The 21,526-nt window shown below is 29.0% G+C and overlaps 1 protein-coding gene and 1 non-coding gene across 4 annotated transcripts in view; one reads left to right on the forward strand and one right to left on the reverse strand.

Moving 5' to 3' along the window:
* The window catches only part of Con (Connectin), a 782,139-nt gene that overhangs the window by 577,089 nt on the left and 183,524 nt on the right, over positions 1-21,526 (forward strand). For 2 of the 3 annotated variants that reach the window (XM_014418250.2, XM_014418253.3), the window contains 2 exons: positions 5,408-6,136; positions 18,483-18,819. In XM_014418250.2, the coding sequence (XP_014273736.1) occupies positions 5,417-6,136; positions 18,483-18,819 (1,057 nt within the window). In that variant the 5' untranslated portion in view covers positions 5,408-5,416. Of the gene's footprint in view, positions 1-5,148; positions 5,208-5,407; positions 6,137-18,482; positions 18,820-21,526 lie in introns of those variants that run through there. The other variant, XM_014418252.2, reaches the window with a different exon arrangement.
* TRNAN-GUU (transfer RNA asparagine (anticodon GUU)) lies at positions 13,047-13,120 on the reverse strand. Its single transcript has one exon. It is a non-coding gene; the product is annotated as a tRNA-Asn (tRNA).

Genomic DNA, 21,526 nt, shown 5'->3' on the forward strand with positions numbered 1-21,526 from the left:
TTACGAGAATAAGACTAACACATAGATTAAAAGGAAAATATAATAAAAAATCGGTTACAGGAAACACTGGAATGGATAAATAAGTTTAAAAAAGTAATAAAGTAGTAGTAAAGGAAGTATTAATAGTGTTAATAATTATTATCATATAATTAATATAACCATAATGACACAGTTCGTTTTAATTATTGATTATCGTACTAATCACATAGTTTTAATTAATTAATTATATGAAAAAAATAAATCGAAACAAGCTATGCCGTTGAAAAAAATTAAAATAATAATAATACTTGTAAACTGTTTTTAGAGTTCTACTACTGGGTAGTTTCTCTACATCCTGTATCATATCATTATGATCAAATTTACTGGTTGTATTTTTTATACAGTTGTAAATATCAATAAATAAATAAAAAAAAATAATAATAATACTAAAGGGTCATCGAATTCTTAAAGTACCGAGTAAAGTCATGCTTGCTTGTACCGGCCGACGACTAGCCTGAATAAAATCGAAGTGGTATTATTAATATAATCGATGTATCAAATAGTGATTATCGATTCTAGTAATAGGTAAAAATTATTTATATTGTAGAGTAGAAAAATAAAAATAATACCGAAATAGAGGATTAAAATAAAAATTATTAGTATTTATTGAAGTTCAACTTCTTAGGCGTGGTAAAGCACACAGCTTGAATCAGAATAAAAGTGAAACGCACCTCTCGCATCTCACGGGTACATATTTTCAATTTTATTTATTAAACTTGATAAATATTCAACTTAATACTTTTTAAAACATTATATAAAACAAATTGTGGTATTGGCTTGTTGGAAGAAGTAAAATATGAAAATTAAAACTAATCCATATATAACGATGATGACGTCTTTATTCCGTCTGTTATCCGTTGTGATAAAAAATAAAATTGATCCTGCCCTTACGTCATCCTGTTATTTGATCAATGGGAACTTGTATTCAATTAATTCTATGTTGCAAAGGATAAGATTGAGTAAGCGACCTGAATTCAATGGAACTTATCAAGTCTTAAATTGGGGTAATATAATTCCTGCTTCGTTGGAGGCCTTCAATACTATTGCGATGTAAAGCACGTAATTGTTGGCCGATCACGTCGGCAACTTCACTAAGTTACCAAGTCCAACTCGTAATTGGCAGACATTTTCCGAAGTTTCGTTACTTCGGAAAGTAGTGCAATTAAACTATCAGTGGCGTCATTTTTTGAAGAAAAACAAAATGAAAGAAAAATCTATGTGTACCAATTAATTATTAGTTGTTGGTAGACACAATTTTCTTTCTAACCAGGTAGTTACTTAGTAATCAGTTACTGATTAATTTTTCAGAAAATATTAAAGTAGGCAACTATTTCCTCCTCATCTAATTTTTAGAAGGAATTTCAAGGATAGATCACAACCAACTGTTACCCTCAAAATTTCTCAAAATCAAAATTTTTAAAAGAATAGGTTTTCATTTTGTCTCCTCTGACCTTAATTGTTAAAAATAAACAAAATTACGCTGGTTTTGTATCAGCCTGCTTCCCTTAAGACTTCTCGGAATCATTTTAAATTTAATTACACTGTAAAAGTGGAGCTAGTTTGATATTTACGGAAAATTACAGACTAAGAGATTTCTCAAACGTTGAAATAGCCTTAGATTGAGAGGTATCCAATGACTGAAAGGATGTATTAGTTTAATTGGTAATGTTTATAGTTGGTGAAACTGGAGAGTCAAAGATTTTCCTCCACGTGACCAGGAAGAAAAGACTCTTTACAGGTTTCTGGGAAACAGAAGACTGACAGCGCAATTAAGAGTGAAGTCTCTTTTGTATAATAATTTTCTGTTTATGTTAGATAGTTTGTTGCCCAACATTTTGAATATGGAGAAAAATGTTAGAACTCATACTCACATGATGAAGTTATAAAGTTTGTTTTTGATTTTATTTTGTAAAATTTAACCATTCAACGTAATTGATGAATGCGAATTAATCAAATACCCATAAACGAACTGGTATCAACTGAGCATTTAAGATAATACAGGGTAATCTCGGTAATCTCAACTAATTGATGCAGGAGGGGGGGTCCAGATTACGAAAAAGTTCGTTTTAAAAAAAGTATTAAAAAAAATTCAATAATATGAATGTTCATAAATATTTTTATTTATTTATTTATTACGTATTTTTTTGGAAATTTGACAGTTTGGAGTGTTAATAAATTAATTTTTTTTTAAAGAAGTCTGTTTTTTTCGTCTGGTGCTGTGAGTTTTATAGCATCACTGGTCACTAGCCAAATATGTGCGGCCAAACTTTTGTTTTCTTTCACATCCCCAATAACGCTAGTGATAATTTAATTGATTAAAATTATAAGATTGTTTATTTATTATTGAAAAAAATATAAATACAAATTAAAAAAAAAAAGTTTTGTAAGGATTCATTCAAAACGTGAAAACAAAAAATAAGTTCTCGAACAAACTGTGTATTAATCATATTTCTACTATTAATTAAATTAGTTTTGCAGGATCAAGTAATTTATACCATATATATTATGTATTTCTAATTCCCATCAAATATATTATAAACAAACAAAAAATTATATCAATTTGATTACCCGATAATGAAATTGAATACAAAATTTATACTTTCGATTTTCACAGTTATTAGAATAACTTGCCTTTATATCAGGAAGTTAAAAACAGAAATATTATTTTTATTGTAAGAAGATAGTTGACCGTATGAATTGGATTGTAGGAAATTAGTCCGGGTGCTGGTCCATAAAGTTATCAAACTAGTGAAAGAAAACTATTTTTTGTTAATCAACGTTTCGTCCAACTGTGCACGGCTTTGTCAGTGCTGTCAGATTGAAACAGATTTGACAAATGACAACTGACTAGTTTTCTTTAACAATTTTAATACCTTTATTGCCGCCATCCGGACTATTTTTCTATTACAAAAATATTATTGACTTGTGAGTTTGCTCAAAAGAAGTAACTTCTTTATTTTTTACTCCAGTTCGGATCACTGGAGTATTCGAAGTACAGTTCTAGTTCGGATTCCCGAAATAATAAATTCCATTGTATTATTTCAGAATTTCTAATTATATCAGTCATTGTAGGGAATATTCAGAAGGAAGGGTTAGGCTCTATTGATGAAATATTAAAATACCTCTTGATAATTCTGGTTTCCCCAGGTGCACTTTTTTTTGTCACAAGTGCTTTACAACTTCTAACCTTTTCCACTAGGATTAATCCATAAATAGACCTGATGAAAGGTATCACTTTTCATTTACAGCTTTTTCCGTTCTCAGAACTGTTGATATTTTTTTATTTCCTCTCCATCCACTTCCTTATTTCCACTCCACTGGGTATTGTTAACGTTGGGAACACCTATTTGAATTATTGATACCGTCTTTTCTTTCTCCCCTATAAAAAGAATATTATTGAGTAAAGATTGAAATTGTTGAATAAACGCTTCTTGTTCGGCATTGTAACAGTATTATTCGGCACTGACTTATGTGCACAGCTTAATGTATAGTGGTTTGTTTGTCACAGAAAATAGAAAGCAATGTGTAACTGTAGTTAGGCTCTGATAGTTCAGATTTTGTAATATTTTTTTTAGACTTTGATGAATTTATTTTACCAAGTTATTTGCATTCTCAGTAGTCTCTTCTTACTAGTATCGTGTGTACTAGTGTTATCTTTTTCCTAGCATACTCGGGTTCAGAACTGAGGCTAGAGATAGATAAAACCATCTTAGGATATAAATTATTTCAAGCATTCAAAATCTTTCGGACTATGCGAGATTTCTTCAAGAGAGCCTTGTTGGGCATCTCATAGTACATCAATCAATTCTAATCCACCCGGACCTGTCACCATTGACTTCGGAATCAACCCATTAGTCGAATTATTATTATTATTATATTATCCTATTATTAGTATTCAACGCATTATTACAATTAAATTTCCTGAGGATCACAATGTTTATCAGAAAGGGGAGGATTTATCGTAAATATTGATTGGAATACTAATGAATGTATTTTGCGGAAGTTTATGCCGCTTTCATTAACTTCATAATTAAGTTTTATTTTTCCATTATTAAAATCTTATTAACTGTCATTTTTTTTTATTCGGAAAGTGTATCAATTTGTTGCACCTATTAAGGCTCGTTGTAACTTCAATTTCAATGAAATGGATTGACAATCTGATTGGGGAGTATCAATCAATTCTTTTCACTTATTAAGTGTTTAAACTTTTAAGGATTCCATAAGTACTTATTATAAGTATTTTATCTTTTTTTATGATAATATTCTTACGTACACAATTTACGATTGATCATTGATAGTTTCGAAGTATGTTGTATTCTCAATCAATGTTCGATATCATTGAAAAGAGACTGTTGTGGCTAAGGGAGTTGTTGAGGCACCACCTTCGCAATCTCACGTCTGTAACGGCGCTGGTTCGATTCCAGTCTGGGTGGGTGATTTTTGTATCATGATGATCTTACGGAATGAACAGTTGACCTTCCAAATCTGCTTAGAATAGGTTGGTTACCAATGATAAACCTCTTTCCCTTCAAATTTTTGTCTGTATTGACCAGTAGAGGGTTGATAAACAACAACTATTATTGAAAAGTACTAAATTTCAACAATATCATCGGCTTTATTTTATTTTGTAATTTACTTCATAAAATGTATTTATATCCTGCAGTAAATACTACAATTTAGCTCAATTATCGGTTTTAGTGATAGTCACCAACAGTTACCTAGTTGTAGTACTCTCTTCACGATATGGACATCCATTACTAAGCATATAATATTAGAATATTTTCATAACATATATAGCTGATTGTACTTTATAGTGGAACATCAAACTTAAGAGGCTATTTTTTGTGTTTGACGTTTCCGTAGAGTGTGCTGTAGAATTTTTTTTTTTACAGCCCTACTATCATTGGAACAATCTGTAGGACCTCAGCCTGTTTTTTTTTAATACGTCTAATTAAAAAAATTAAAACTTTTTTGTTAGAGGTGCCACTGTTAAAGCAAAGCAATATTAAATTAAATATTTATTTTATTGAGATTGTCAGCGACTATGAGCCTTATCTATTGCAGCTATGGATTAGAAAGTAATCCAGATAACATTACTATCAGTGCTATCGATGAGATGGTACATTGTTGTTTTGGAGAGTGTTAGTGGGAATATGACATGCTAAAAGGTATTAATGATTGTGTTTTTGACTTGATGTCCTAAAATTATTCTTAACGGGACATAGCATTAATTATGCGCAATTAAGTATCTACATTGATTGTATATTTTAAAAAAAAATGGGTTGAAATTATTAAGCTCATTAAGTATGTTAGATTGGATAACTTATGATCATATAAAGAATAACAGCATTTTTTTTTATTGTTTCAGGTTTATGCTATGAAGGGACGTTTAGTTTTCCTCCTCGCTGCATGCTGCTTCATTTCCTCGGTGACTGGTCGTACGAGGACTCGAGAGGATAAGCGGAAAAAGGAGGATGAAAAGAGCAAAGAACCAGTAAAGACGGATCCACTTAACATCTGTAACCTACAGAGCGAGCGACACTTGAATATTTATTGCTATTGCGACACAATGGAGTGGCAGAACGCAACAGATGCCAACTGTTGGCTATTCAACCAAGGAGAACCCCAGACATCGCAAGTTTGGCCAGCCTTTAAGTCGCAGAAGCATTTGACCAAACTCACTTTCCATATTAGGGTTGTAAGTTCTCTCGGCTACGTCCCTACCAAAGCCCTACGTCAGCTCCCCCATCTCAAGACTGTGGAAATCGTCTATGCTAATATCGAAACTGTGGAACCATACGCCTTTGCCAACCTCACTCTCCTCCAAGATCTTGCCCTCGCAAGGAATAACATTATCCACCTGAAAAGGTTCGCTATCTCCCTACTACCAGACCTCAAAGTGATCACACTTGGGGAGAACAAGATTGCCGAGCTCCAGAGGGAAGTATTCGTTTCGCTTCCGTCCTTGAGGAAGTTGTACATGGACAGGAATAACTTGAGCGTCATACATGATGGAGCCTTCTCTCACCTGTACAGCCTTGAAGAGCTTGAACTCCATGGAAACCAGCTCACTGTAGTAACCTCGGATACATTTAGGGTAAGTAGACTTTCCGATATAATTTTATTAATTATATAATAATTAAAATAATTTATACAAGTTACAAATGATTTTCAATATGAAGTAGAAGTGCTAAGAGAGTTTATGTTAGCCGGTAAATTAAGGGTTTTCATTTAATAAGTTGCTACAGATATTGAGTATCCCACGGTTGGGTTTTATAAAATTTATTCTTATCTCTATGTCATCTAATGATCCATCCGTAGAAAGTCGTCAAATTAAATGTTTAAAAACAATTTCAGAAAAACCGTTTGTAGCTGTTTGTCTTGATTATTAAAAAGTCTTACAAAAAAAAGTAGGTAAGTGTTTCCTGTATGGAAAATGTATTTAATATATTCAACAATTCTTAATTAGATATAATTAATTCAAGAATATAATTAAAAGTTTAGGAAATGGGAGTCATACGTTTTTGTTGCAGAATAAGATTTATGATAAACTATCGACTTATAAAATGCGTGCGTCACTTAAAATGATTTATTTTCCCAGACCGCTGTTCATTATACAGAATTTCGTTCCAAGCCGAGGGTCTGCTGTAACGAAATAATCTAGATTAACGCCCTTACTTGAAGCTTAAGACTGGAAATTTATTTTCTGGGATGAAACTGAGTTTTGTCGTAAAAAGAACAAGATGTCTGTCGGGCTTAGCCTGAGATCTCTCACTGAATCTATGCTGTCAGACATCTCGTACCCCAGAACAGCCATGGAAATATTTCATTTTTAAAAATTACTCTTCCGGATTATAAAAAGTTTCTTTCGTCTATTTAAGTTGCCGTAAAAAGTTAGCTCTTCAGCTAGAAATATTTATTTTCCTTTTCATAATTAAAATATAGATTGAGTAAAAAAACAAACAATAAAGTTAGACTAACCAAAATAAATCTATAAAATTCATATTAATTCAATTTAATTAACTCTGAATCGGAATGGAAAGAAGGCCTCTATCTGTATTTAGCTTTGATCCTTTGTCTGCTTAGATTACCTAAGCCATTTGAGACCTTTTGAACGGTGGCTGTCGTCTAAAGTTAAATCTGTTAATTTGATAGGTGATTAATTAACTTAATTATGTTGTTATTATATTAACAACTATGATAATTATTTATAACTTGAGACACGAAAATTCTATATAATTCAAAATACAGTAACATATTATTGTTGTACAAACACCATGCTTATTCTTTTATTAAAATATCTGATCTGAGACTTCGAGCGTTGAATCTAATTTTACCTGTATAACAGTAATAATTTTCGATAGAAGATTGTTAAAAAATAAATAAATTTCTATACTCTACGTTAATTTGATAATTTTTTTTTTAATGCCTATAGTAGGCATTCATTATAGGTGGGAAAATTTGCGTTTGAATAAATTTTATTGTATTATTTACTATTCTTAAGTTTTTCTTCAGAATGAATCTTTAATAAATATTATATTTAAATGTTTATGTGTTTTTTAAATCTTTTAAGGATTCCCCTTAATATTAAGTAAGTAGATAACACTTTAGGGTATAAAAAAAATTAATTTAAAATTTATTGTCGCAGTACTATATCAGTTCGTTTGTTATTGTTTATTTACATAATTCAGACTTCATCTTGTTATTATTATCTCCGAAAAGAAAAAAAAATATTTTATTCATATATATATTGATATCATACAGACAAAAGTTGAGACAAGGTATTAGTAGAATGACGGATTGATTTCAATTATTACTAAATTATCAAAATCGTATTTTTAAATTTTTTTTTAGTTAGGAGGTATCTCAGCTTAAGTGGCGATTAGTAAGGTGCCTCATTCAGCACTTTTCAACCTTGTTAATTTTGTTGTGAACTTATTCTTCTTCAGAATTATTCTTTACAATTATTCTAGATATTTCCTTATTCCTAATTTTCTTTTCTATAAGTCTTAATACATAGTTTCTTTGTTGGTTTTTTTTTGTGGGGGGAGGGAGGTTAATTAGAGAATATTCTATCGAATTTTAAAATAACACTCATAGGGTAAACCCAAATTTCATTCTAAAAACTTAAGGCATTGTTCTTCTCTTAACATAAGTATCTGTGTTTTGAATTAGTAAATAGTACAATAGTTCTGTTACTTCTATCTTCTTACTTTTTCAAGATTCGAATTCGATGAGTATACGACCTGAGAAATTTCGCAAAAGAGATATATTAAGAATTAAACTTCGATTTTAATTCTTCGTTAATGGAATTTCCTTTAAATACTATCACATAATCATTATACATAAATGTTTTAACTCAGTGAAACGAATTTTCCGTTATCCTATATTCCTAACGCCCTCTAGACCTCCTATAAGGTTGCAACAGTGCCACTAGTGACCAATCTAAACCAGTGCAACAGACACATTTTTTTTAACCCTCGTTTTTTTAGTTTTAGTTCTAGTGTCATCACAACCCTCAAGTGTGCCGCAACACTTTTTACTCAAGACCATGAACTCAAATTTATCCCATCTCATTACTACAAAGTCTCCTTAAAATGTTGCCCTGCTACAGTAAAATGAGAAAGATTAGATCTTTATACTTATATGTATGTATTTATTAATTTTCTGTTTATTTCGGATTATTTGGTTTCTTACCATTTTTTTTATCCTACTTATTTTGAGGTTTAATTTTTGAGGTGCTGTATTTGATTTAATTGTTTTCGTATGATCACCTATAATGATAATATCTTTATTGATTTATTGAGATTACCATCTAGAATTAAAGCTGTTCCTATACGATTTATCTTATGAAATGTTTCAGCGATAAATATTTAAAATACAACCAGGATAAGGGCTTCCAAATATTTTAAATCTGCACTGACCTCATATTTCTGTGACGAGGGAGGGAAACAGAATAAATAAACATTATATATAATTCTTTTTTTTATATTTCATGTCTATTACTCAGAATAATCTCAGTCTATAAATTCAATCAAATATATTCGTTCATTGTATTATATTTTGTGATGTAAACATTACTTGAACTTGAAATTTCAAGGACTTCATGTATTTGTAAATGAGGGCCATTAAGAAAAATATTCCCTATTTTATAAAGCTTTTTCTTTTATTTAAATACCTGATCTGAGACATCAAGCATTAAATTCATCACATATTTTATTAAATATGATTATATTTATGCATCAGTTTTAAAGCTTAAATTTTATTGTATAAGTTCAGAAATTGGCAGAAAGACGCAGGTTTCATATATATAACAATTGTGTTAAAATATTCCTTAGTAATAATATAAAAAATAAATTAAATAATTTTATCAGCTTAGATATCAACTTCATATTTATTAATAATATTTAAATTTCGCATATTTTACAGTAATTTGCATCAAATATCAAAAATGAGTAGATAATAAAATGGGACAGTCGATTTTTATGATAAATAAACCATATGAAAGCCCTCGTATCGCTGATCTGATGTCATGGATTCCATTTTTCTGTTGGTTTTTTTTTCGTATTCTGTTATCCCACTAAATCAATCAGTTTAGATTTCATATTGCGTTCCTTTTCATATAATTGTTTCGATTAATGATCGAAAATATTCGTTACTAATTTTTTTTCTTATGTTAACACCAAGACTAGACTGGTGCCTTTTAGCTGTGTTTAGTTGATGACGGCAAGGAGAGACTGTCACCCGGAACAAACTATTATGGTACCCCCTTCTTTTTGATCAATAACATAGATTGACCTCTAAACTATTAAATGGAAAGAAGTCCCTAAAAGTTAGGATATTTTTTTCAAAATCAAAATTTTCTTTCGTTAAATGGGTTAGTTTATAATATTTAAGTCAAAGAAGGTAAAATTAAATCTTATAAATCGGGTTCTGTAACTAGATGATTTTTATATTATCTAGTTGGTTGAAGAGAAAATGGCTTCCTTGTTACGTATCCAAAACGGCCAACCTTCCAATCCATCCATTACATATTGGGTTAGACAGAAAATTCATTATATATATTTTCGGTTACTTTTTAATTTTATTAATGATTTATTATTATAATTGATTGCACTTTTTAAAAGTTCACCGAACAGTTAGTATTGTTGTTTTTATTATTACAGATGTGGAGCTTATACTGTCTATATACAATACATGCGCAGGATGTCAACTAAATATTTTCTGTTATTTATTGCGTGCAAGATATACATAATTTTTTTTTTAAATGTTATTAATGTTTAGATACTACAGTTCTATTCATGTCGTCCCGGTTCATGACAATAATATTATTTAATAAACAAAAAATTGCAAATAATTTTAAAATCACTGAAGAAACAACACGAAGAATGGTTAAGTACAAAATTTCATTATGGGTTTTCTCGAATTGAAAAAAAAAATATTAAACGTACTTGTCCTAGCCATCTATCTATACCTACTTATCCCAATATTTCACATTTAACGATAAACCAATATTGTTAGATTTTTATTTAAAGTATACTATAGAAAATATTTAATCATTTAAAAAGAAACTAGAGTCTGTTAAGATACATTGTTTCAGAGTTCTGATGTATATAGTGTAATATAGGGAGTACAATATAGGGAGATGTTATGCTAAATCAAAATGAAAGAAAATATAAGATAACAATGTCAGTGCACTTGAAGAATAGGCCCTAGCTAGAATGAGAACTCATTAAGTCAAAACATTGTGACTTAATGAGTTCTGAAAAAAAGTCACTTAACATAAATATATATTTATTGTATTCAACTAGAAAGGTAAAAATATTGCACTAAATGAATAATTTATAGTATTACTAACAACTATAAATGTGATATCTATAAATTTACACGTCTTATTATTAGTTTTTAATAAATGTATAGATTATTATCAAATTATAAGTTTTACATGATAAAAGGGTCCCTAAAATTTTGTATATATAATAATTAATATAAAATAAAATTTTGGTATAGCTTAAAGGAGTGGGAGAGACTTTAGTTCTATGTAAAAATATTTATGGGCTATTTACTTTATGAGTCAAAAATTTCTTTAGCTCTTTTAAAAAATATTAAAAACTCAGATACAGCTACGGAAACTCATAATAACCATTGCCTCCTTACTGCCAAAGTTTGGTAGTTTGTTTTTTTCAATTCATAAAAATTGTAATCAAATCTGGTACTTAACCATATTTCATGTTGTTTCCTTGGTAATTTTAAATTATCAGGAACTAATTTTGTATCGATTAATATTAATAGCATGAACTGGACAGATATGAATAGAATTTTAATGCCAAAACATTACTAACATTCAAGTTAAACTATTATTATATCTTGTAATGAATAGTGTTACGGCGGGTAGGGGTTCGAAAGGAACCTTTACTAGCCCAACCGTGAAAAGAAAAGAAAAGGTCGAATTTTGTTATTTTTGTATTTTTAAAAAAGTAAACATAATAAGAATAGAAAAACAAAATATACAAACTAAAAAAAAAAGAAAGATTAAAACTATTACAAAACTAACTTAATTGAACAAAAGAAAATATACACAAACTAGAAAAAAAAAGTCTTATTTCACCGGTGATTGGTGGGGCCCCGGTTGTGGTTGTTCTGAGAGGATATTCTCCTGGAAGTAGGGACGTAAGGGACGTACGTCCGCCCGCCTTGTCCTCTTGGAGGATGAGTAGAAGTCCGCCCGCCGTGGCTAAGTTGATTCAGCTGGCGAAGATGGCCAGAATGCTGGTAACTACGAGTGCGTAGTGAGTAGATAAAGGAGACGATACGTGTGTGTGGTGAGACGTTAAGAAGTTGTCTGTCTATTTTTTAGTTTAAAAAACAAAAGAAAGAAGTTGTTTTGTTTTTGACGTTAATAAAAATCACATGTTTCAATAATTGATTTGTTGGCCGCAACAAATAGCATAGAATAGACTGTTGACTGTGCATGTCAATAAAAGTTCCACATTTTTAATTATCAAAGACAATAATAGTAATAACAGAAGAGCTATCAATTATAATAATAAATCAGAAATAAAATTGGAATGCAATCAAAATTATATCCAATGAATTTTATGCCCAATTGAAAATTTAATGGATGCATTGTAAGGTTGGCAATTTCCTGGGTAGTGGTATATAGTTCCAGTTTCTGACACTAGTTTAGCTAATTATGATGAATATTCAAAAGGTAACTCAAACAAGTCTAATGAAAATCATGAAAGGATAGAATGTTGAAAAAAAATAATTCAATTTATTTTTAAATGCATTTATATGAAATAAAATACATTCTTTACCTTTACCAGAAATATGAGAGACCACTGGCAAAATAACCAATATTATTTATTATAAATTTGTTTGTGAAAATATTTACAAATTTAAGTCCACAATTTTACCCAAAGGACAAACATATAAAATACAAACCTGGTTTTTGACTTATTAATCTAAGCTTTCTTGAATACTACATCGCATTGGGGACATATATAAAACTATGTTAGCCAATCAGACTATTATGATAATAGTTCACGGCAATACATAAATAAAAAACATCACAGTTATTTTATTCGAGCTATATTCTTTCTGCAGTCGTTAAGAAGTAAAAATTCCAACACCTATGATATTTATTCTGTCTATATAAATGAAAAACTAAATTTAATAATGAGACCAATAATATTACAATTGTGATTGTGATAGTATTATAGTATTGCCTCTTAGTATTAAAATAATTAAATCTTCTATTTTGCACTTATTCTATGGATATTTTTAATTTAATTTTATGAAGTTAGTTTTTCTATATTCTTATTATTTATCAATAAATACTTATTAACTATTAGTTTATTATAGTATATTTTATTATTAATCTTACAGTTATTAATAGACATTCTTAATATTTAATATAATTGAAATTAATTATAATAATTATTAAATAATTTAAATCAATTACTGTAATAATTTCTTCTGGTTTTATACCACGTTATAAAAAAATTCGCCCCCGGGTGGGCTCGAACCACCAACCTTTCGGTTAACAGCCGAACGCGCTAGCCGATTGCGCCACGGAGGCTCTGAAAAGTGGGGGAAATAAAATGGTCACGTGAGATTCACTCGTCTAATTAAATGTCAAGTTTAAGTTATTTATATGTTTCTAAAATTTTCCATACAAAATTATATTTTTTAAAGTAATATTTTTATTATTTAATTGCTTGAATACAAATAGAATTAACTTAATAAATGCAAGCCTAACATAGTACAAAACGTACCACCTTATAGTTCCTAAATAAAAAGTTTTGTCTGGAGCAAAGTAAATAAATAAAACACAATATTTTTCTTTAAGCCCCAGCACAAGTTTATATGGTATGTATAGACATAAAAATCTAAAAATATTACTATACATTTATTAGCAATAAATAAATTTAAAAATAGAAATAAACACTTCCTCTGCTTTCTTTGTCATCTAAAATGTACTTATTTGTTATTTTATTTTTACAAAAATCCTTTACTTCATTTTGGTATGATTGAAAGGACAATAAAAAAATGGCGGATTATTTATTAAAAATGTATATATATTTTTTAATAAGATAACAAAAAAGTTATATTTTTTAATAGTATTTTACTGGAATAATTGTGTAAAATAACGGAGCTCGTTTGTTTGGTTTTATAAAACGAATTCGTCTCTTTGGCATTCTACGCTTTTTCTTACAACCTGTTCGATTTTAAATGCATATTGTATGGCATTTATATGTTGTTTAATTCAATCTTCGCTTGTTATATTCGATTATGAATTGAGTTACTGTATCTACCTTTAGATTATAACATAATGATAAAAAATCAAAAATTCTGAATGAAAAATCATTGTTTATTTAAACAAAAATAAAAGTTTGATTAAAGTCACACTTGAATGATAATTTAAGTATTCTTCAATATAATTAACTTCGAATGTCTTGGGGTTCCTACAACAAATCGAACAAATGTTGTTGACCGATCAACTTGGGAATGAGCAGAACCAAATTCCCTCTATAGCTATGAAGGAAGTTACTTGGAGACTGATTTGAATCATTATGGGAATAACTGTGTGGCAGGAGCTTACTCACTCCTGACAAATGGGTCAGCTAAAGCAGTCTTCTTGCTTAATACAATTTGAAATCATCTGAGTGTTGAATTTGCGTTTAGTTTCTAAGCCCATAACGTCCCACTTTGCACAATGTTAAATAGAATATCTACATAATCACACTTTCTTTGTAAGATATGGCTGTTGTTAAAAAGAACTGAATCATTCAAGTAAACTTTATTAGATTCCGATTTAAAACTTGAGAGAATTATTGTTTAGTAGTAGAGTTATCTAATGCTCCACTCGGATTTGTAGAAGGATTTTTTTCTTTTAAGTTATCAAAACTCCATAAAGTGGGTATCTACTTCTTCAATATGTTGAGGAAAATCTGACAGTTGTGAATGGATCCTGAAAAATCACAACTCTATAAGCTGGTCCCTGTGTACTGAAGCCACTGCATGAGTAATATTGACCGTTCTTTTTTACATGTTTATTGAAAAAAAAATCCAAAATTTATGTCAGTCTAACTCGTTATGATCATTAGAAACATAAATTTCTAACATTTATGAAAAAATAAGTAAAAGAAACAAGTTATAAACAGGAATGGGAAATTGACGTAAATACTGAATACAGTAAGAAGAATAACTTTCGGGGAAAGAAAAAACAGTTTTAAATTTCTGTTTTGTTTTTTCTAAACTACAAAAAATTATTTTCTGAAAATCTTGCGAGACAAAAAAAAAATATATATATATATATAAAAAACGAAAATATCAGAACTAAAGGAAATGTGCCAACGGTAGGTATATAATACAAGATCTTTTAATTCGATATATTTTATTTATTTATTTAATTTACTAAGTTTATGGATATTTTTCAATACAGTATCTTCCTTTTTATTTAAATGTATCAATATTTAAAAATAAGTAGATAAAAAAAATTAAAATGATTAATAATTGGTGTCATCACGTATTTAAGAGAATACTAAAATTGTATGTAACAAAATGTTAATATTACAAAGAGAGTGAGATTTACGAAATATTAAAATCATATAACGTAACTAAGATGAAAAATAATTTAATATGTAATTCATAACATATTCTACCCATGTATAAATTCATTAAAATGTGAGGTAATAATTTATTTTTTATTTTTACTTGCCTGTTATTTCTCAATATGGTCATTCCGGTTTCAGAGATTGAGTTTAGAAAAAAAAAATGAATAACGTACGGTAGGTGATGTGACACATATTAGACTAAGAAGCGTTAAATGTATGTTAATAGAATTTGTGTGAAGAGTTGAAGAGAAGTTATTTCATTGGAATTTTGATGAGGCAACTCAAGTTCTGAATATGCAGTTGAGAACACTGAAATTTCCTCTAACGCCAATGCCATTATGATTTTTCATACCTTAAACATTTTGTTTTACTCTAATTAAACATTTTTTAAATGAAATGAAATGAAAAATAGTTTATTATTCTAGGACTAGGTCACTTTGGAAAAATTACAAAGGCAATTTTAATTTTATAATAATGTTTATTGGCCATAAAACAGTGTGGCAACACTTAATTATAACTTAGTTAAAGAAAAAATCATGTTTATAGGGTAATTTGAAACACTCAAATACCATTTTTCAAAGAAATTAAAAAATTTATTACCTAATTTATTTGGAGTTTTTTTTATCATTCTGCCGCTGTCCATTGTTTATATAACCGTTTATAATTCATTAGCATTTTAGTGAAATCAAATATTACTGCGGTAGTAGGAAAACTGAATGTCTGCTCTTTTAACCTATATTAACAACATTCAGACTTTCTAATTTGTTTAATGAGGTACGATTTATTGCAATTAGCGTGGTTTGTAAAGCTCTAAACCACTCCTAAGTTTCGTGTAGATTGATTGAGTCGTATTAGAGTTATTGGGTTTTTTTTTATCTTCGGAATGAAATCAAATGTGAGTGTTTTGATAAAAAAAATTTTTAAATTTATTTATCGAAATTTACAACTGTACATAATAATACATATAGTAAATTTGAAGTAAGATCGTAATGGTATGATACAGGCAAGTTAAGAAACTACCCAATGTTAGCACTCTAAAAAAAATTTTACATTCGAAGGTCTCGAGGCCATTTTCTTTTCAGGCACCTCTTGTTAGGAATGAAACAGAGAACAAGATTAGAAACTAGTGGGTTTGAGTGGTTAGGGAGTTTATAATAGAAGGATTGATATCTTGTTCGGGTTAGATCGGTTACATATGGAACATTAAGGTCTTTATGGATGATTTTATTTGTGACAAAGTAATTTTTTCTTATATATGTATATATAGTTGACCGTAAAAATTGATATATAAGAAGATGGTCAGGGTTGCGGTCAAAAGAGAAACAAAAATAGTTTACAACTATTTATTTTTTATTTTTTAATTTTTTTTAAAATAAGTTGTTGTTAACTATTTTTGTTTCTCTTTTGACCACAACCCTGACCATCTTTTTATATATAATATTTTCTTAAATTTAAAGTTTTGCATAAACAATTTTTTTTTCATTCCTGTGTTTTCGCCCCCCCCCCACTCCCAAGTATTACTAGCTATTTTTTTTTTAGTTGAATGCTTATTTATGGCTTCTACTCTATGGATGTTACTTATTTTTATTTTTTTTTATTGTATGTATTTATTTATATTTTTAGCTAATACTATTGATTATTCTACTACTTTATTATCTGAAAAACAAATAGAGAAAGAAAGCCTCAACATAATTGTTTTTCTTTTTTTTTTCATGCAATCTCTTGAAACATGACTGACGTTTCATGACTTAGGGTCAAGTTATTCCATCTTGATCAATTTCTGTTTTAATTGGAAGTTTCTCTTCTCATTTAAGACTTATTCTGCAAAATTTCTTCTTCTCGCTGCATATCTAATGCAATAATCTATACTGCAATATATTAGCACTGACATTCCATATCCGCCTTGCGTTTTCCTTTTATAGATCACCTTCCAAATGGTTAGCTAGATAGACAGCATATTTAAGCTAAAATGTTTTACAAAGGTCAACACATGAATATTTATACAATATACGTGTTTTACAAATCATATTAATTGCATTAAAAATAACTAATATATTTATATTTACGATACATAGGAGAAAGAAACCAAAATATGACCCGTACAATATTGTAATTGTTATGTATATTTGTAACATATACGTTGTCCCTTTTATCTTTCTTTTTTGTAATATGCTCAAAACTTACTGCTGCGGGTCTATATACTAATGAAAATTAATATTTTCATTACGACATTTAATAAATTATTTCTGAAAATTTATATATAAAATAAATCAAATGTTAAATTTTAAGAGGCAATAGTGAAAAGTTTTAAAATGAATAATAAATCAGACAATATTCTTGTTTAACCATGTCTGTCTATGCATAGTTATTTAAAGCAGGCATCATGTGTTACTGTCCTCCAAGTCCATGGAAACACATATTTATATACCGCCAAATTTTCTCTATAAATTTTAAAGCAGTCTAAGGTCTATTTTAGACAGCTAGCAATAGAGGAAGAAACCCCTGTCTACGTTAATATCTTTAAACACGTCCAAGTTATTTATGAACTGAATTTCTGATTTTCATTGTGTTTTTTTTTAACTCTTGTATTATTAATTTCAGAACAATTAACGAAAAATCCAAGGTCCTTTGCTTAAACCAGGGACAAAATATCTATAATCTTTAAGTCCCTTTTGTTAAAAAATGATATTTTCATTTGCCATCTTAAGTGGTAATGTTTCTTGAAATCGTTATTCTTGGTTAGTCCATTATATTTATTTCTGCAATGTTTCTTAAGGTTGAGAAAGTAACGAGAGCGCACAAATGTGTCTATTTAGTACCATAAATGTCGATATTACCCATCGTAACTACACTCTAATGGTTCATTTAAAGTGAAAAAAATAATAAAAAAATGTCTCTTTATTTCTGTTTTCACTCGCCTAAAGAGGACATTACTCTCTATATTCATAGTTCTAAATTAGTTTTCTCAAAGGACCTTTTTTTATTTGCAATAAGTGTTTCTGTTGAAATGCTCAGAAAGCAACTCCTCTCTCAAAAAAGGAACAACGCTATATGACAAATTTCGTTATTTATAGTCACGTATTATTATTTTTTCTTATACTTATAAAAATATTTTTATAGAATTTAAAAAAAAATCTTATAGAATTTAAAAAAATTCATATAGAATTTATAAAAATTCTTATTGAACTTAAAAAAATTCTTATAGAATTTATAAAGAATTCTATATAATATAATCTATAATTATTATTAGAAGCATAAATATAGCTTTTTGTGTTGTTTATTTATTTTTATTGCATTATTTAACATAATTGTAATGTTACATAGGGCTTGGTGGCATTGAGACGACTGGACCTGTCTAGCAACAACCTGAATATGCTCGGTGATGGCACCTTCCAGGAAATGCCAGCCCTTGAAGAACTGCTGGTGGAGAAGAACATGCTGGAGTTTTTGAACCCGGGAGCCTTGAGAGGTATCAACGCCTTGACTAGGCTGTCTTTGGCAGGGAACAAGCTGACCAGCCTTCCTGTTGGACTCCTCGATGACAAGTACCACCTACGCTACCTCAACCTGAGAGAGAACCACCTTCGTACTCTTACCTACGCAAACATGGCTCCCGTCCTCCAGAACATGGCTAACGCTTCTGCTTATCTCATCATTGATGGTGAGTGTACTCTTTATTTTGTGTGCAATTAACGATATCCCTTATCTATCTATTACAAAACTAAAAATTTAAATAGCTTCTTTCGCACTACTTCTACCACCAAACGTTCTCTTCCATTTTGTTCTGCTCAAAAATGTACGTTGAGTATGATTCCAGTTGTTTAAATTAAAAAAGAAGAATATCTGGGTAAAAAATCTATAGTGCGTAGCCCTTATATTATGTCCCTGTTCAATGGCTTTGATCAGAATAGAACCTAATAATTTACACATTTAATAAAATTGATCCTGTTTTTCTTTATTATATATATTTTTTAAAAATAAATGTAATCATTTTGTTTAAACATTATGTGAGTGGTCTTCTACTTGTGTCGACTATTTACGGAAAATAATTTTTAAAAAGTGAAGTTTAAATATTCCTTTACCAATACCTTGTAAGGAGGCTGCAAAAGGAATACATTGGAGAAAATTTAGTGTCAAAAAATAACAAATTAACGATTTTGAAAGTAAATATTTTTTTAAGATTAGGATGTATTTGTAATTTTATTAAATCATTCGAAGGTCTAATTTTCTAACATACCAACTTCTAGTTACATATCGATGAATTAAGGTGATAAAAAATAAAATAGTTTTAAAAGAATTATTATTAGGTTTTATAATTTTCTATAAATTAGGTATAACTAATTTTTTCTATTGACGCGACATTCTCAGCTTTTGTCTGCCGTTAAAGCAAAACGATTTTTTTTTTTATCATATTGTCAACACGCTCTTTAATTCACCTAAATACCTTTTAAAGAAGTGACAGTTGGAAAGCTCTAAAGGTAGGGAGAGGATTTTTATTTTCTAAAGTTAAGTGATTAAAGACTCTATTCCTGTGTTCCAGTTTCCAATGCTGGAAATAATACAGTACTCAAATCCAAATGGGTCTAGTCCTGGATTTTCTTAAGAATGTCAGTTCTAAGACGGTCATTGTTCTGCGTTTCTTCCATTTCTGAGTACCATGAAAGGATAAATTTTCCATTTCCTGCAAAAGTGTTTATCCCTGAAAATAACCTTTATATTGATGACAAGGGCAACACCTTGTATCTGTAATTACAACTGTTAACTCCACAGAAACTAACAAATTTTACAAATTAGATCATTGGTAAGAGTGAAGATTCTGCGTTATACTAAAGCTGTATTTCGTATGCATGTGCAAATGTATTAGGGATAATTTTATAAATGTAATTTCTATGTTTTCACATGCTTTCTAGGAATATTTAATGACAATTTTATTTTATATATTCTTAAATACTTCATCATATTTACATATTTTACTTATAAGTAAATATTTAAGTTCAGGTTTCCCATTTTATTTTACTTTTTCAAAAAAAAATATATTTCACCATTTGGTTTACATATTTTTTCTAGTGAGTTCATTTTCCACTAGTTATTTTGGTAATCGGAATGATGTTTGTTGTAAATTACAAAAAACAAATTTTTAGATAAAAATTACAATACCGACAGTTCAAAATAATTTTAAGGGAAGCATAAAAAAATATGTAGTTTTATGAACATTTGTGTTTATTTCGGGGGACTTTATTGCTTTCATAGGTTCTATGGTCCGTGTAATTTTACGTTTCTAGATATATAAAATCTTTGAGTCCATACAAATTACGGTTTTTTGAAAACCCAAAGATGCTTCTCACTTGGAAATAAATATGAGAAGAATGGGGACGTTGTCAAATTATAGTTAAATAATTTTTTTTAAATATTTTTCAAACTTTCTTTTTATACATTAAAAATGCATTTGATTCGTAGGTAAATAAAAAATAGTAAAATAGGTATTATATATACCTATATAATAATAAAAAATTATGAAAATATGCAGAGTTAGTTATCTTACCAACAGCCTAAATAACAACTTTATATTGCTAGAAGATAGTTCAACTTATACCTTTGAGTTGGATGGTCGCTGAGTCTTTTAATACTGATATTCGTGAGACTTGAGGAATTGTTTCGAAATTTTCCAATAAAATTATACAACCACAATTGCGACGATTCTTCAATTTATTGTAAAATTCATATTTATTTCTGGATACATTTATTAAGAACTGCAGGTTCTTACTATTATAACTCAAATTTTTATTTACTCAAAAATAGATGGTAAATATATGATAATTTAAACTCTGAACAATACACTCAAATTTACGAAACTATCATTCATGGTTTAATTTATAGCTAGATTTAACGAACCCTCCATAGAAATATCTATTGTAGTGATTGTCGTAACTATTAGTCTTCCGAAAATACTAGTCAGGCTATCAATGACGTTACTGAAATCACCTATTTTCCCAGAAGTCAACTATTATTGTATAAAAAAAAAAAAATAATAAAATAGTTAATAATCGAAATCCAAAAGTTGATTCGTATTATTTTTAAAACTAAAGATTGGGTAATTATTTAAATAAAAAAAAATATTACTCTGTCGATGTAATTTAGTTTTGTTGATAATAAAATGAGGTGTAGATAGGTGACCGTAGATTAATGATTGGATATGTTTGTCGAGGGGTGTGGTCAGCAAAGAACAACATAAATAAACAAAACAATATTTATTTATTTTATGCCGACGTTTCCCATATTTTTCCATTCTCCATATTCTACCTTTTTTCTATTATATATATCTTTAGGGCTCCACTAAACCTTCGAATTCCTCTCGTATCCAATCCTTA

The sequence above is a fragment of the Halyomorpha halys genome, unplaced genomic scaffold (genome assembly GCF_000696795.3).
Source record: "Halyomorpha halys isolate HHAL.00 unplaced genomic scaffold, Hhal_1.1 Scaffold185.1, whole genome shotgun sequence".
Taxonomy (NCBI): domain Eukaryota; kingdom Metazoa; phylum Arthropoda; class Insecta; order Hemiptera; family Pentatomidae; genus Halyomorpha; species Halyomorpha halys.